The following is a 17,401-nucleotide window of genomic DNA, read 5'->3' on the forward strand; positions in this document are numbered from 1 at the left end:
TGAAATCGCACCAAAAAACATTTTTTTATTCTATAAAAGAAGAAGAAAGGGAAGAAAGGGGGTCAAAATAATCACAACTGTACAGGGAGAAAGCGACTTTTAAACACCATGAGTCACAGTATCAAAAAGCTCACGTTTTCCGCACTGATCTTTACACTTTTGTTCTGTACAAATAAAAATAGAAATCAAGAGAAACTAAGAGATAATTGTATTATTATGATAACTGCATTGCACTGAGTAAATACACTACTGGCCCATAAGTTACTGCATTCAAATAGAAAATACCTAAAAGTTCTGGGTTTTGCGGGAGAAATGATTCACGGTGGGTCGAGGCACGCAGACGGACACGGGCGGTGACGTCTCAGCAGGGGTCAAACTCTAAAAATATGTTTCACAGATGAACATCCCCGGTTGTGTACATAAAAAAAAAAAAAAAAGACAAAAACACCTCTGAAGGAATACTGACTAACAAAAGATTTGATAAAGAAACAACAACCAGAACAGGAAAGTTAAGTATATAGAAAAATGAAAAAGTATTTGCTCTCTTACATATTTATGTTGGTTTAGCTTTAAAGGTTTTATATCATTAAATGCATTTTAATATCCTGAAAGAAGTTGTTCCATACTTTTTGTAGCAAGATGATCAGTATTTTTTGGAAAGGTCCATTTAAATTTTGAATTTGATGTGATCAAATCAGACCTGGAGAATCAAGGAATTACTTCAAAAGAACCCGCCGGACAGCATGAAGTAGGCTAAACATTTTCAATAAGCAACACATCATGCTCTGAGTTATACTTAAAAGGACCACAGTTCTTCCACAGTCTCATAAAAGGCTCATTGCCAAGTACTGCAAATAATATGGAGACAATAATTTGACTTAGGGAGCAACTCCTTTTTCATACAGTGCCTATCTCAAATTAAATCATCTAAAAACAGCGTTTTATATTTTCTGTGGTCATTTTTGTCTGATAATTAAACTTGTTTGCTGATGTGAAATATTTAGTTTGCCAAAACCCGACAAAATTTGTGAGGAAGCAAATACTTTTTCACATTGTTTCACTGGACATTTTACCCTCCAAATCCCACAGTAACACACTTTGTCCGAGTCGTCATGACCAGGTGTTTACTGACTCTCCTCAGTGTGACTCTATAGGTCTAAAGTGTATTTGCTCACAAAAGCTTCTGTGATTTCTTGTGCTTGTTAAGTATTTTCCCTAAAGTGCTACTCTCTAAAATGAAGGGACGTAAGATCTGGGATGAAGGATAAAAACACAGCTTGCTTGTTTTCTAACAGAATTCAGTTCTAGTTTGCCATAAAGTTTTGTTTTATCCGACTGTGATACGTTTGCCTTAGCCAAAACATATTTGATTTAAAATGTTTCTACAAACATTTAATCTGAATGCTCCACGATACTGCTGAAATAATAATCATAATAGTTTCAAGTATTCATTTTGGGTGGCTAATAAACCAGATTCGGTGGGGTCACAGCAGTATAAAATACGTTGCTTCTTAGTTAAGAGTGTCTCTCATATTTAGATTATGGCATTTGTATCTCCAACTGTAGCTAATAAATTGAAAAACTTCCAATAAAAAAGAAAATTAACATTTGATTTCTTACTCCATCATAAATGCTAGTAAATGCTTTAGTGAACTAAAGTTAGATAGCATTTGTGTAAACTAGCTTGCAGATAGATTTATTGGTCAGGGATTGTAATAGTTCTCCCACTTAAAACATAATTTATAATTTTAGAGCATTTGTATAGTTTAGCTTTAAGAAATTACAGAAATTTTAATTTCATTAATGAATTGGTAAAGTACTGGAAATGTTAGCTTTTGTGCCTTTGTGAATCTGTTTCTTCAATATTTAGCTTCTTTAGTTTGATTTTTCATTCTTTATGCATTTCAGCATTGGGGTCAACAGCTGCATGAAGTTTGAAAAACACAGATAAAGCAAGAACATTTGAATTTTTTTCTGGTCCACCTTTGATATTACCAACTAGTGTTGCATTTGAGTGAATTAGCTACCTATTTAGAGTTAGTAGAAGAAGACTTGTAATCTCTTCAACGTCTCTAGATAAAACTATATGTTTAATGGTATTTTTAAACTACAAGAAAACTAAAATGTAAAAAATGTGAAATTAAAATCTGAAATGTTACAAGCATCACAAACTAGTATTGCTCCATTTGCCTCAACAGAATATTTAGCCATGATATAATTGATATTTCTCGGAAAAATTTTGTCTTTTGATTGAGTTTTATGGCGACATTAATATCTAAAACTAGATTGAAAAAACATGTTCTAAAGAAAAATAGTTCACAATTGTTATTTCAACCCTCCTTAAACGCTAGTGAGCTAAGTTTATGTAGCATCTAAGTTAAAGATCGTTTTGCTTCTATAGCTGAAATCTTTTCGTGGTAATGTAGTTTGTTTGTATAACAACAGTCTTTTATGTACTATTTGGGAACTTTTCAAACTTTCTACAGAAGTAAAAGTAGGTCTGATTTAACCCCCAGTAAGTCTGTTTCTTTTGACCACACCTGAACCTTAGCTGACCTCACCGGCAACATCTGAGTGCTTTTTGTGTGACAGAATTCAAATCAGGTCCACTGATAAAATATTAAGCTCTCTTACTATTTAAAAATAAAAACCCTGTTCGTCTTTTTTAATAAAAAATCCTCAACCCGCCCAAACTGTCTCACACGCACTTACATGCTCACCAACGTCACTAGAAGAAAAAACAAATCTATTCTCCATGCAACACAAGTGTGCACAACACAAGTGGGACCACTTTTTAAGAAACTACGAAACAAATGTATTAGATTTTGGGGGGACAACACACATGATGAAACACATCGTCATCAAACCAACAAAGGAAGAAAAAGAAAAACTTTTTTTTTTTTTCACATTATCTAGTCAGTGTTAAAAATAGAAATTCACCCGTTACATTTACTCTGCACTTTCTGATTATATACAGTTATGTACATGGATTTCTTTTAATTATTTGTCCTTAATGTCTTATCAACAGTTTACAAAAGAAAGAAAATTGCAATCAAATGCATAAACTCTTCTAAAAAGATGTGCTTAGTAACTTTTTCTTTTTTTACTTGAAGCAAGGGGGGATAATAAGAAAACTGGGACTGTTGTGTTGGTCTGCTCAAGTAAAAAGAACAATGTCCCTCCAAACCAGTGACTGAACTGAGTTAGGATTTTAAACATTTGTTTTTACGTGAAGAATTTTTCAGATTTCTTTTAACTGGCCTCCACTGATTTACAGCAAAACACGTTAAAATCCAGAATCAGATCCAGTGACTGTATTTGGATTGCTCTTCTTTTGCAGTTTGCAGATCAAGCAACAACCTGCCCTCGTCTCAGCATGCACTCAGCTCACAGGAAACCTGCATGTCCATTTCATTCACTAACTTTGCGTTCTCACATTCAAATTTTTTAAATGATGACAAAAATCTGTATGGTCTATAAACAGAATATCTTTTTCTTTTTTTTTTTGCACATGAACAGACCAGAACTATAAAAGAGGTTTTTTCAATCACCAACGAAGCCTCCATAAAATCTTAGAATCTGTTGGCTTTGCTCAACAACACGGGCTCCTATCCTGACGTTCCCCCATTTTTAAGGTTCTTGTGAGTTCAAACTACCAAGCTAGTGCTCTACTTACTGAGTTGAACAGAACAGCGCATGGAGCGAGGTCTGCGTTTTGTTGCATAATCAAGTTCAGCCCAGGTCAGGGGTTGGAAACCAGCCTGTTTAAGACATGTACACAGGATCAGTTCTGCTCCGAAACACCAACAGTTTGATTTGTGTGCTGAACAGCACTAAAAAACAAAAACAAACAAACAAAAAACCCATTAAATGCAGATTTGCTCAGTATTTTGTGGAGCGTACTGTATATTTACTGAGAGGATTGACCTCCTTTGGGGTAGAAATGCTAGTGAGGAGAGCACTGTAGTTTCCCCGTGGTCTGAACCCAAAGGCGTGATGGACCCTGACAGCCCGGCACAGTGCCTGTAATTTCATTCAGGACCTCTGACAGACGACCTACAGCCAAAACCTGACGTACGCCACTGGATGTTTCAACAAAGATGAACATGAGGCGCAAAATGGAACGATTTCTGGTGCTACACATTCACAAAATGAATTTTTAAACTAATCTAGTGGAGATCCTCACATTTTCTCCCGTGTCTTTAAGGTCTTGAACACACGTAGCCGCATCTTTATAAAAACAAGTATTTCTGCCACATCATTTGAAAAAAATAACATTGTGTCCACAGTATGTGTTTAAGAAAGTGTCTTCATCAACACGAACCTGCTGAATTACACCACTCACCGTTGTTTCAAACATGCCAAACCCATAGGGGGCAGTGTAGGGCAAAGCTGAAATCTATGTCAGCCAATTACATCCTTCAAAACAACCACGACTTCCTGTAAGGAATAAAACATGGCACTAGGATTTGTGTGGACAGAGCGGTTGAGCTGCTTTAAGGATTAATAAACGAAAATAAATGTAACTTTATCTCATAAGCAGAGCCCTTTTTTATATTCTTTATTTTTATTTTCATTGTAACAGACCCTTTATATGTATTTGATTTCTCTTGCACATTTAAGAAAATAGTAGTATTTGAACAAACTAAAAGGTGCACATTATTTTATTTTACTCATTTATGTATATATTGAACTTTTTTTTTGCTTAATTTATTTTACATGGTATATTTCTAGACATCAACAGTAATATTGCCAATGATTGTGGTTAATTTATATTATTTATATGTCATTATTCCTCTTTATTGTGTTGAAAATCTTTCGATGTAATGTGTTTAGAATTAAAAATATTTTTTGAAAAAAAAGAAAACAAAGGTTGAGCTACTTTTAGTAACCCTGCTAGAATACAGGGTCAATGAAACACAAATCAATTTTAATGATATTAAACTGAGTTTACATGTGGATGACATCCGGCTACGTGTGAACCAGGCCTAAGAAAACCTCCAAAAGCTGCTGGATTTATGATTTATTTGATTTATTACGTCACGGTTTGGACTGCAAACTTCGTCTCAGTGGTTCTGGTTTCGCCCTTACAGATTGACTTCAGTTATTAAGGCTCAACGGGCAAGAGGTAAAAGAACGTTGACAAATGCCCGCAATAAACACTCGTAAAAATGTTCATTTCTGATTATTTCTAGTTTTTTTTGTTGTTTTTTTTTTCTCAAAACTCACCCACAGTCACACAAACGCAGGCAACTAACACACAATCTGAAAAGTCCCCCCTATTATATTTCCCTGCATGAAGAGTTTGTCTTATTAAACAACTTGTGTTGCTCCGTCTTTTTCACAGCCTCAGAAAATCAACAAAAAGGATCTGACTTATTTATTTTTTTTGTTGCCGTTACTGTTCAGATTGGCAAACCTGGAGGAAGAAGAAAACAAAGTGTTCACCGAAGGCCTAGCTTTCCTTCTTTCTTTTTTTGTGTAAAACACCAATAAGAATGCATATAAAGCAAATACTGTTGCCGAAGAAGGATTGGAAAAGTGTGTGTGCACGCCCGAGGGAGAGGTGAAGGGAGAACAAAAACAACGTGACTGATACACTGGAAAAAACAAAACAAATCAGTCTTTAAAAAGTTCACAGTCTTGCAGCTCCATGTACCGAGGAGAGGCGGGAAGGTGGGTTGGTTTGTGGACCAGGATGCCGGAGATGTCACTTCAGCTGCTGCAGGCGGGTTTGCAACATGGAGTCGGCAAAGTACTTTATCCATAAATATTGGAGGCTGCGTTTGCAAGGAACCCCAGGAGGTCAGTTAAATTTCCTCCATTCATTAAAAATCTGGAGTAAACATTTACTATGATGTGACTTAAAAGATGAGATAAACCAGATCCACCAATGAAGGCGAGCTAAAGGTCATTTATAAACCACCTTCTGGTCGCCTATGTGCCACGCTGCATTGATGCACTAATCCATGCAAAACGACTCCCGACCAACAACTCTATAGTGCGTACTTTTCAATACGTCAACATTCCTGAAAAGGTTCCTGGACTCTTTGAGGAGCGACTGAACAACTCTTCACCAACTCCAGACTTAAACTGAATTTAAATGAAAAAAGAAAGAAAGAAAGGAGCAACTGAAGTGACATCCAAGTTACATTAGGTTTTAAAAAAAACACTGACCAACCTCTTTGTATCCCCTACTCTTCCTCCTCTCCCTTGGATGGACTAATGGATGGATGGATGAATGAGTGAGTTTCAGTCCCGTCTTCTTTTTCCAATTCTTTCAAAAACTGAGTTCTGGATTGTAGAGATAGGACTGAACTGGGGTGCACAATGAAGATAATTAATAAATCCACCATGCATAAACACATATGCACAGACACACTCCCAGTTGTCCTGTAATTTCAACATGGAGAGAAGGAGGAAGTGTTCTTGCTCCCCCTCTGCAAATTGTGTTTAGAAATCCTGGACGCAAAACGTGGAACAACGTGGAGGCTCTTGTCTACCCGGGCAGACTCTGGGAACCCGAGAGGGTCAGAGGTCGGTTCGATGGGCTGGTTTTGGAGGGGAGTTCACATCATCACGTGGCGGCGGCGGTGAAGGGACAAATGGTCCGACCGGGAGAAAGAGCGGTCGCATTCCGTGCAGCGGAAAGGTTTGATTCCTGTGTGCTTGCGGAAGTGTCGGGTGAGCTCGTCGGAGCGGGCGAAGCGCCAGGTGCAGCCCTCCCAAGTACAGTGGTACGGCTTCTCTCCTAGAAATAAACACAAAAATCATTGTTACATAAGCAGCAGCATCACGCATCTAAACTATATATAGTTCATACATGGACATCACACCCAAGGGGAATGTGGATGTCTTAGCACCTTCACTTTTCCTCCAGTTTTGCTCAAAAACCGACTCTGGGTGTGCAGTGAGACTGATGTGAGCACATACTGTATATCTAACAATAATTAATGATGTGTGTGTTTAAATCACACAAACTCGACACGTATTCTGTCACAACTCTGATAAATCCTGGCTCCCATGCTCCTCACGTATGGAAATCCAGGAGGGCCAAAAGACATGCAGCATTTTTAGTCTTTCACATGCAAAGTACGTTTTTTAACGTGCACAACGTAAAGGCAATAACAGACAGTTTTTGTCTAATAAGTGTATTTGTTGGATGGAAAAAAAAAAAGAAATCACTACCAACAAATTAAAAAAAAAAAAACTCAGCAATTTTGTGGAATATGTGGTTAAGCATACAAACATGTTTACTTTTTGCATTTCCGGTAGTATTTCAACGAGTTACTATGTAACATATGAAAATATTTAATAGTTTTACATTTGATTTTTTTTTTCAGATAAATCCAGTCAAAGTAGCTCAACCACTTTTTCAGTCACTCACTTGCTTTATGTCGCATTTAATTATAAGTGAGAACGAGCATGCAAAAAAAAAAAAAAAAAAACCTTTTACCTGTGTGTATCCTCCTGTGGGCTTTGAGGTGAGAGCTCTTGGTATAAACTTTTTTACAGCCTTCATAGTCACACATGTGGATCCGCCGCCGCTTTAGGTCTAGTGTATCAGGATCGACAGGTTCCAAGTCTATAACTGACCTGGGACAGAAAGATGCAAGTAGGAGTTAGTGATGCTGGACAGTGAAAATACAATACCATTTTTTTTATTTCATGTCAGTTTGTGTAACCTGTTTTTAAAATAAAAAATCATATCAATGTATTAGAGCAGTCCTGGGTTTATGGAAGTCAAAACATCCCATAAACCCAGTCTTCTACCTTAGCAACACCACCACTTAGTGATTTTCTTCAAGTGAAAAAGAAAGCTAATCAAAACTGTCTGTGACTGGTTGACTTTGATAATGCCAGAAAGTGTATTGGGATGTAGGATATATTATTATTGTATTGGATTTTAGACCACAAATGAAAGGGAAAATCAATTTTAGCTCATTTCCAACCTTCATCTGTCTTTCACTGGAAAATGGCCAGGGTATCCTTGGCTCAGCATTTCCTTTGTGAGAGACTTATCAGTTTAAACATGTAGCTTATTCACTGGAAGAATGTTGGAGTACCAACACATCGGGACCAGATGGCACAACAGAACAGGAAAGATTGAGTTTGTTTATGCTAACATCTATATTTATGTGCAAACACCACTGTATTTTATATATAAAGTTGCCTGTTGTGTTTTTCTCAGTTACAATTGCAGTGCTATTTCTGAAACAGTAAAGTTCTTCAGTGACAGCAGTTTCCAGAGTTAAAACTAGTTACAGTAGTGGTTATAGAAGAAACTACTGCTACAGCTTTGCCTGTGAAACTATAACATGAGCTGGAGCATCATTAAACAAGAACCTCTTCTGCTAATTGTGTACGTAATGGTCCTTTAAATAATGATAGCATATAAACTGTTGTTAGCATAAGAGATTTGGCTGGCATAAGCTAACACGTTAGTGTTAGCCAACATGTTAATGTTAGTGTGTTAGTTAATGGTAGCACGTGAACTGATTTGAACTTAACTAAATGTTAGCAACCATAATAGAGCTGCTCATTTTAGCATTTCAGCTAGTTATAATATATAAGCTGCTGTTAGCATGGTAAATAGGTAGCTAACAGGCATTCAGTTCAATTCAAAAATATTCTAATAATCCAAAAATGAAATTGTATGTTGTTGTAACTCATATTATCCGAAGTTAAGCATAGGAAGCTGAGTTAAGCTGTCAAATATATAGTTTGACAACTAATCAATGTAGAGCAGGAAAGACTAAGGTAGACTAAGGTACATGTAGGCATAAGTGCTTGAAAGTAATGAATTTATTAACTGTTAAAGGCCTGTGAGCACAAGGGGCCTAAGAACAGTGAAAGTACTACCCTTTGACTATCAATGGATTTCACTTTGACTTCATTCAGGTTTTCAGCCATCAGCTCTCATGTTAGTCTGCTGATCAGGTTCAGTATCAACTTCTTCAACAATTTTTGGCTTTAGCTCAAGCTTTGATTGTTCAGTATATTTCTACGTATCTGTGAAGGTTTTTCTTTGAATATTTATGGTAGTTTTGTTTTCTAACAAAGCTACCATAAATGGATCTCCAAGTCCATTTTACACAGAGGTGTGATGGCAAACTGCATTACGTAACCCTTGAAGTTCTTTCTTCAGCTGAGCTCATCAGTTTGGCTTAGAGAACTCCCTTTGAGCTTTCTCCAAAAATGCTGATTTTTCTAGTTAAGAGGAAAGTCCTGAGAAGATTTTTGTTGTTGTTTTTCTAAAATATAAGCAGGCATCAGTTCTGTGAATATGAATAATGTTGTAGTTTCATCTCTGCCCAGCAGGTGGCGTCACACATTCACTCTCCAACAGCTTCTCAAGACAACCTACTGTATTTTACCTATTACCTGTCTCTCTTCGTCATGTATTCAAATCATTCCGTTTATTCTTTTCTGTCTTCCTCAAATGAACAAGGCCGGTGCTGAAACAGAAACTATCTCTTCTTAATTTCACTCTGATCTACTTTTCTCTTTTCTGCTGAAGTATCTAAATTATAAAGCTTTCAGTCATTTAAAATGTCTCAGAAGATTTTTTGGGGGCGGTTAATGAATCACTGATCTCCAAGTCCATTTTACAAAAAGGTGCGACGGCAAACTGCTTACGTAACCCTTGTTTACACCCCGGTTCTGGGACAGCCCTGCCCAGCAACACACAGTCGCACAAGCAATCCCTTTTTTTCCCTCTCACACAAACGCACAACTGTCCAAATAATCTTTCTTATAAATATAAAATACCCCACAAATGTGCTGAGTTTCTACAAGGCAGTCTCTCCGTCATGCACACACATGTAGATTACAGAACTGAACAAACCATCAGCGTCCACACCCTGGAAATACAGTTAAGTAACAGCGCCGCGCCCATGCGGGTGTGGCAGAAACCCTGTGCTGATCTTCTAATGAACCCACTGGACACTAACACACACACACACACCCTGAGAAGTGTTTCTGCAACATCTCAGACTTCTTTGTATGAAGTATACAGACTGCACCTCCAGTCTCTCTGCACACTTTGTCTTCCTGTGTTGCAGCCTGGGCGTCTCCAGTGTGTTCAGCTGTATGGTGGGTTATATAAGGTTATATAAGCATCCAGTCATGGCTTCGCTGCAGTAATCTAATTAGTCAGGAGCCTGCAGGCGAAGGAGGTGACCCACGCAAAGACCGAATTTCTCATAAACCCTGCTGCACATTGCACTCTCTTTCTGACCCTGCTGACTTGTAGTATGGCTTCTAGAGTCAGCTGACGTCGCATTAATGGCATATCAACAGCTTCAGCGACTTACAAAGACATACTGCACCTTGCAGAGTTAATCATGTTTTAATGGTTAGCTTCCTCGCTGATAATTGGGGGGAAAAATCATTAGTTGGTTAAGGTGTGCAGAAAAACGTACATTTGACCATTTGGTGTTTATTTCAGCAGAGAGAATCAGGTTTGTTAAAGAAGTTATTTTGAAAATCAAGACGAAAGCAAAAAATAAAATGTGCTTAAAGATCCTTTTGAGATTGACTTGCAAAAAGACAGTATTGTGAAAACTTCCACTTCTCATTAATGTTGCAAAAAGGCATCATGAATATGTTAAGTGCAGAGCTAACCAGCAGGGAGCGACTCCAGTGGCTGCAAACATATGCTAATTGATAGACTTGGACTTTCTTTTTTTTTTTTTTTCTTTGTCTAAATCCTAGTTAAACACATCCGTCAAGTGGGATGATCTGACATTTTTCTCAGTATATGATGGTCAACAGTAGAGCTTATGGTAGGCCTATAGCATAAACCCTCCACCACCATTCTTGACAGAACGACATGTTTCTGCTGATATGCTTTGTGTGTGTTTCTTCAAACAAGGGGCAGTACATTATGACCAGACATTTATGCTATGGGCTGATATAGCAGAAATGGAACTGGACACTGTTGCATAAGCCTCTCGTTTCAATTAAATGCAACTTTGCAAATCTTTTCAAACAATATAAAAACAGAGTTCTACCATCTTCTATTAATTGTAATGAACTTTAACATTTAACAGGATACGTGGGACCTGTAGAGAGAGAGCTGTTGTTTTGGTTGTTATGTCTGATACAAAATTTGTTGAGGGATGGAGGGAGCGAGGGAGGGAGAGAGGGAGGGACGGACGGATGGACGGACGGACGCGCTTACCCTGCGTCGATGCTCTGGGCGCTGAGGGAGGCCGATCCAGACTCTGTACCGCTCTCTGCGTCGCTGTCACTCTGATACTCTACTGGAGACGTCGAACCCGGCTTGATGCGAACTGCAGGAGAGGAGAGGATGACAGAAAACATAAATCAGTTGTTTAAACAGATGAGTGGAACCGTGGAGACGGTGGAAGGTGGAAAAGCGGTGGGGATGGGTGGAAAGCAGAGAATAGAACAGCAGGGGGTTAATTGGAGAATTACAATGTCAGGATTTAGGCAACTTGGCAAGACAAAGACTGTCTGAGTCTGAGTGTGTATCAGAGGGTGTGGTCTGCTAAGCTGTAGCATTAATGCAAAACCTTATATTGGGATTCCCTGTATCTTTATCCCTACATTTTACAGTTTATTTTCAAATGCATTAGAGTTAAAGGAAACTCTTCCTGAAGCATCCTCTTTACTCCCAGAAGCTAATTAGTAATTGAGTGAAAGATAAATCTCTGTGTTGGGTTTCCTGGAGCCTTGGCAAACTGCTAAACTCCTCACAGATGCCTGTTTATCGTGAAGTCAGGAGGCTGTTTGTTTTTCAGCTGTGATCTCCTGATAGTCCAGAGGCAGGGCGAGACTTGTTCAGCTTCTCTGCATTCACAGAGATTAAAATTATGTCAGAATTGGTTCTTCTGCGTGAAAATAATGGCCTCTCATTTCTTAGGTTTTAAAGTCGGAGGTGATTTTTAAGAAAATAAGAAAGAAGTAAGAGGCTCCAACTGGTGATGAACCCACAGAACAGGGCTGCAAAGATTTGTAGATCTGAGCCAGATCTTTAAACTGACTTGCAGCTAGTCAGCTTGTTTCAGCTAAAGCTCTGTAAAACCACAGTGTGCTGCTTGTTCAAAACCAAACAACATGAATGAGCAAATTATTTCATATTTAAATCTGAAATTTAGATTCCTAAGCTAACAAATGTGCAGCTAGACCAGCCACAACCCATCATCACAATATGGCTGTAGTTATCCGTGTTGTGCACTCTTTTTTTCCACACTTTTTCCTTCCACTCAGCTTTCCATTTACATGCCTGGATACAGGAATCTATAATCAGCCAACGTCTTTAGCAACATCTAATGGGTGGGGCACAAAAATGTTAGTGCTGTTAATTCTACAGCACTAATCATAAACATTAGTTCTGCTAAAACTAGATAACTACAGCAATACCGTATTCATTGGAAGAAATGCTAAACTGCTAACTTCTATTTACTATAATTTGATCTTATAATTTACATGTTTTATAATACCCCAAGACACTTTATTTACATTTATGTCTTGATCTCTACTGTCCATGATTTATTTTTTTTTCCTGTATGTTTCTTGTTTTGAGAAAAAAAGAGCGAGAACGCTGCGTAAACAGTCTTCACACACTTCAAAATAAGAGTGTGTGAAGAAATCTTAACAGTTGAAAAACACAGATGTTGAACTTCATTCAGCTGAAAGTTCACAAACAGCCAAGTAAATCAGTGCATTAGAATATATCTGAGAAATCTAATGTAGGCGAAGCTAACTGTGCTAAACATTTTCAACATTAGCAAAAGGGCTAAACAAAAAAGTAGCTTGATAATTTAGCCACTAGAAATATTCTTTTGTGGCTTATTGACCTCGAAACAAATGTCTGTGATTGTCCGCTGGAAAACTTTCAAGTCAGCAGCCTTCATCATAATTGCGTAGGTTATAATCACTGTTTTAAAAATGCATTTTTTTTAGTGCTTTTTGCAATATTAAAATTTTTTTTAGTTTCCAAGTTTCACTTTTGAACACTGACACTGAAAATAAATACTTCATGATATTTAATATGTATATACACGATAATATTGCCATTTACTGAGACATTCTTGTTTGTGGGTCAGGCTTTTTGTATGAGACTCCTTTCGAGGATCTAAAAACACCCAATCATCAGAAACAGTTGGACACATTGTTTGCAGGTTTCTGTCCAATCGCAATCAGTTCAAATTAAATAAAACATCTAGTACCCATTTAGGTCCCATTACGGCCCAGATTTGTCCTGAAATAATTATTTTTGCAATTACGCAACACAGAGACAATCCTATCTGGCACCCATATGTAAATGTTGGCTGATTTCTTATCCATCACACAATACCTTCGTGTAGCTGTCTTATATGACCATTTAGGAATGTGTTGGGTTTTTTTTTACTTTTATGGACCTTGTTGTGCAGAATTATCTGATGTATTTAGCAGTTTTAAGAGCTGCATTGCTTTGCTTTGAATTATTTGTTTTATTCAGTCTTAATACTTTTGAAAAGATCAAGCAACAATACCAGGAGTGAAGAAAATAAACACTTTTTTTTACACAAGATTGCCACTTTATATCTAGTAATACAGTGAATGGAGACAGGAGTGACCTCCCCCTCGTCTGCTATCTGCAGGAATGTGGAACCCAACAGTTCAAATTCTACCAGCCTGAAGAGAGCAGTAAGGGGTGGGGAGGTCTGAGGGGTGATGCAAGGAATTTGGGTGGAGTATATGCATACGTGGGGAGGGTATGCATATACACACCAAGCAAAGACTTGCTTTTTGTCTCTTGAGATCATCAACCCCCCCAGTCCTCTGGTTGCTGCAGCTTTTCTTTTTCAAAGGCAGAGAAAGAAACAACCCATCTTGTCTCCTGTCCAGCCCCCTGAGCCGCTCCCCTCTCCTTCACATCCTTCCTGCCGGACCCTCCCAACTCATAGAGTCATGGAGCCCGCTTTCTCTCTGCACCCTTCCAGCCGGCTTTAAATCTCGTTTGCCTCCCACACACCACCGCGGCGCACGAAGCGTCATCTGCCTCCAGCTTGCTCGCCTTGCAGCCACACAAGGCTGAACAAAACGTCAAAAAGTTTTATCTGTGCGCTGCACATTTTACTTCCAGTGCTGCCAGAAAATATGGACAGAAATCTAAATACGCAACACAAGGTCTTCAGAATCCACCTGGCCTGATGAACCACACCAACACTGGAAAAATAAATAAATAAGTGGGGGCCTTTCAAAATTCTTAAAATCTACCTAAATGTAGACATTCAATGACATGGAAAATCATAAAAAAATTTATCTTGTGTTTGTCCTTACAGCAAAAACTGTAATTTTGAATAATGCTACAAGTATCTGGAAAGGTGCTTTTGTAGAGCATTATCAGGTTTTCAAGCTGCTAATCTGATTTAATCTGGCACAAAGGGGATGAAGTCTTTAAGTCATCTGACTAGTTGTAACAATAGACGTGAAAACAATATATACAATTTATGAAATTAAATAAAATACTACCCCACGGATGTTTATGCTGCCATCCATCCCTGGTAGATAGCATCTCCTAGGTGCTACCGTGCTAGCTCTGTAATTTTTGTTCAATGATTAACCTTTAGCACTTTCAATTTGAACCATAGTGCATTGAAATAGAAGGCAAAGCAGAAATGACAAGAGGAAATGAAGATGAGGAGAATCAAATGGTTGACGAGGAGAGAGTTGGCTGAAAAAGCTGCTGTTTGTGCAGCTGCTGTTTGGAAATGTCAGCCGGAAAAGAGAGCACATGATTTAAAGAGCTCCAATTTCTAACTCAAACTGTTTACAGTTAGCATCGGGATGAAAGCATTTCGTTCAATATATTAAAATGGTGTGTTACAATGGCTTTAAGATGCTTTATTGTCACTTTAAGCATTGACTTATGTTACAGTTTGTTTTGGCTTTGCTTTAGCTTCCACTAATCATGTTAGCTCCTGCTACTGGTGTTAGCTTCTACTGATGGTGTTAGCTCTAGCTAATATAGTAGTGGATCAAGCCGATAACGTTCATTAATTTCAACAGATTTCAGGTGTATAAAAGTTTATAGAGCATAGTCTTCCAAAGCATGCCCACCTCATCATCACGGCATGCATTGCTCAGATGAAAAAATCTCAATCTCCATAGGCAAAAAATATAATAAAGTTGTACAGTTTTTTTTTTTTAGAGTAACTATGAGTTTTTACATTTCACAAACAACTTTTAGTTGTTTAGTCTAATAGAAAAAGGACAACATGTTCAAGCCAATAAGTTCACATTGGCTTAAATATGGCTCTCATTAAAGACACCGTTTCCCCCTATCAATCAACCTGATTTTCTTCACTCTGAAAGGTTTCTTCTTCTTTTCTTTTTTTTTAACAGATTAATTGATTAATTGTCAGAATTATAATAATTGATTACTAAAATAATCATTAGTTACAGCCCTACTTTTATATGAATGGTTCTGTATTAACAAGATTGCCTTCCCATATAAACAGTAAAGCTTCAAACAGAAGCTCTACTTTTCTCACAAGTGAAAAACAGTTTTAACCCCTTGAGAAATCCTGACCTGACATTTTTAAAAGTCGCTGCTGGGAACTGGGGGGAAGTAAGAGGGCTAGTTTGAGACATGGATGTAAAAAAAAAAAATAGGAAGAAGGAAAAAAGATGATAAATTAGAACGCTGCAGCTACTGGCATGTACTGAACGTCACAGGCTGCTGAGGACAAACAGTCCGAGAGCATCTTCAGACCGGTCAGAGCGCCGCAGAGTCTTGTGGAAATTTTCCAGAGTTACTGCCTCCGTCGTTTACATTCCTGAGTCGAGGCCATGCTGGTTTGAATTAGAAACCAAGGTGAAGCAAACAGGGACTTTAAAAAGTTAGTCAAAGAGGTGAAGGCAGGTCTATGCCCAGAGTTTACCCAAGGATGGGCGACACTTCATTCAACCTCATCCTCGCTCCAGTTTGATGAGATCAGCGGCACATCAGCAGTGTGCACACGTGACATCATTACAGTCCGACTCCTTTGAAAGTGGTTATATCTTGAATTTCAGGCAACAAAAGATTTGCAAAAACAAAACAACAACATAATATCCAAGATGTTTTCCTAAAACTATTAGTCATCTGCTACCAACGAAGATCTTAACACCAGCTTTCAGGACAAGTAAGGGAGGGTGAAGAACTGTCTCTATATGCTTCATACAGCCAAAGAGGTATTTAGTCGTTCATGCAACTTCTGCTGGTATCTCATTAAAACAACTTAAAGCATTGGAAAGGTAACAACACAACATTTTCAGCCCATAGCTAGTAAGTATTACTCCATCTTTGCATCAGTAGTCCAGTCTTTAGGCACCCGAAGCAGGCACCTGTCTACTATCAAGGGGTGCATTCACACCAGTCATGTTTAATCAAAGTCTAACTAGACTCTCATTCGTTTGCCTAGAAAGTCTGGTTCGTTTGGGGAGGTGTGAATGAGCAATCAAACTCTGATGCGGACTAAAAGTGCGAACTCTGGTCCACTGCCAGACCTAGGTCTCAGCTTGGTTGAATTGAACTCTGCTGTGGTTGGAATGCATATGAGAATACCAATCGCATCAGAGACCGTTCCAAAAGCAGGAAGTGGACCATAGCGCAGGGCATTCTGTAGCACTAGTGGTAGAAATGGGTGTTTTTGCCAAAGGCAAAAGAGAAATCCTACAACCTCTAAAATCTGACACCATTCCATTTTTGTTTACGTTTCATAAAGAAGTGCCTTCTTCAGAGGTTTTTGTGTCGTTTCCTTCAGTGGTTTTCGGTGCAGTGCCACCACAGGCAGGAGGGGAACATGTTTTCAAAGGGTTTAGTTTGTTTGAAGTTTTGGTCCACAATCAATTCGAGTCAATCAGGTGTGAAAACATCCTAAGTGCAAACAGCGTTTTATCAGCAGTTGCTAACAGTGTTTCATACAGCCTAAGAAGAGTGAGATGAAGTCAAAATATCCCAGCTATTGCTACAAACCAGGACTCTGTAATGTATTTATCTTTATGGATTTGTGCGGTTTAACCCAACCTTAAGACCAAATTAAAACTTTGAGATTCAGGAGGAGTCTCAAACAGCACAACAACCCACTCACCTGATCCTTCTGAGCGCCCGTCGCTGCCTATCAGTGGCACTGTGATGGCTGCCGTTGCGACGCCGTCTGTGGGCATGGTGGTGTAAACTACAGGAAGCGACTGCACCACCACAGGGATGGTCTGCAGTTGGCCCACCTTGCTCGGCATGCTGACCGACGGGATTGTATGGATGACGTGGAGAATCTGCTGTCCTCCGGCTCCTTGTGTTGCTAGGATAGAACCTGGAGAGAGGACCTGGCAGGAGAACATGATGGAGTCAGAAACCATGCTGTGTGTCTTATTATGAATAAACAGAGGAGGCAGGAGTTTG

At 38.5% G+C, this 17,401-nt stretch overlaps 1 protein-coding gene across 1 annotated transcript in view; it reads right to left on the minus strand.

Moving 5' to 3' along the window:
* klf8 (Kruppel like factor 8) overlaps positions 1-17,401 on the minus strand; it is a 72,569-nt gene continuing 55,168 nt past the window's right edge. The window contains exons 4-7 of the mRNA XM_032575849.1: positions 17,091-17,325; positions 11,186-11,297; positions 7,457-7,596; positions 1-6,751 (exon numbers count right to left, since the gene is read on the minus strand). Coding sequence (XP_032431740.1) covers positions 6,570-6,751; positions 7,457-7,596; positions 11,186-11,297; positions 17,091-17,325 — 669 coding nt within the window. The 3' untranslated portion in view covers positions 1-6,569. The remainder of the gene's footprint in view (positions 6,752-7,456; positions 7,597-11,185; positions 11,298-17,090; positions 17,326-17,401) is intronic.

The sequence above is a fragment of the Xiphophorus hellerii genome, chromosome 11, assembly GCF_003331165.1.
Source record: "Xiphophorus hellerii strain 12219 chromosome 11, Xiphophorus_hellerii-4.1, whole genome shotgun sequence".
Classification (NCBI taxonomy): Eukaryota; Metazoa; Chordata; class Actinopteri; order Cyprinodontiformes; family Poeciliidae; genus Xiphophorus; species Xiphophorus hellerii.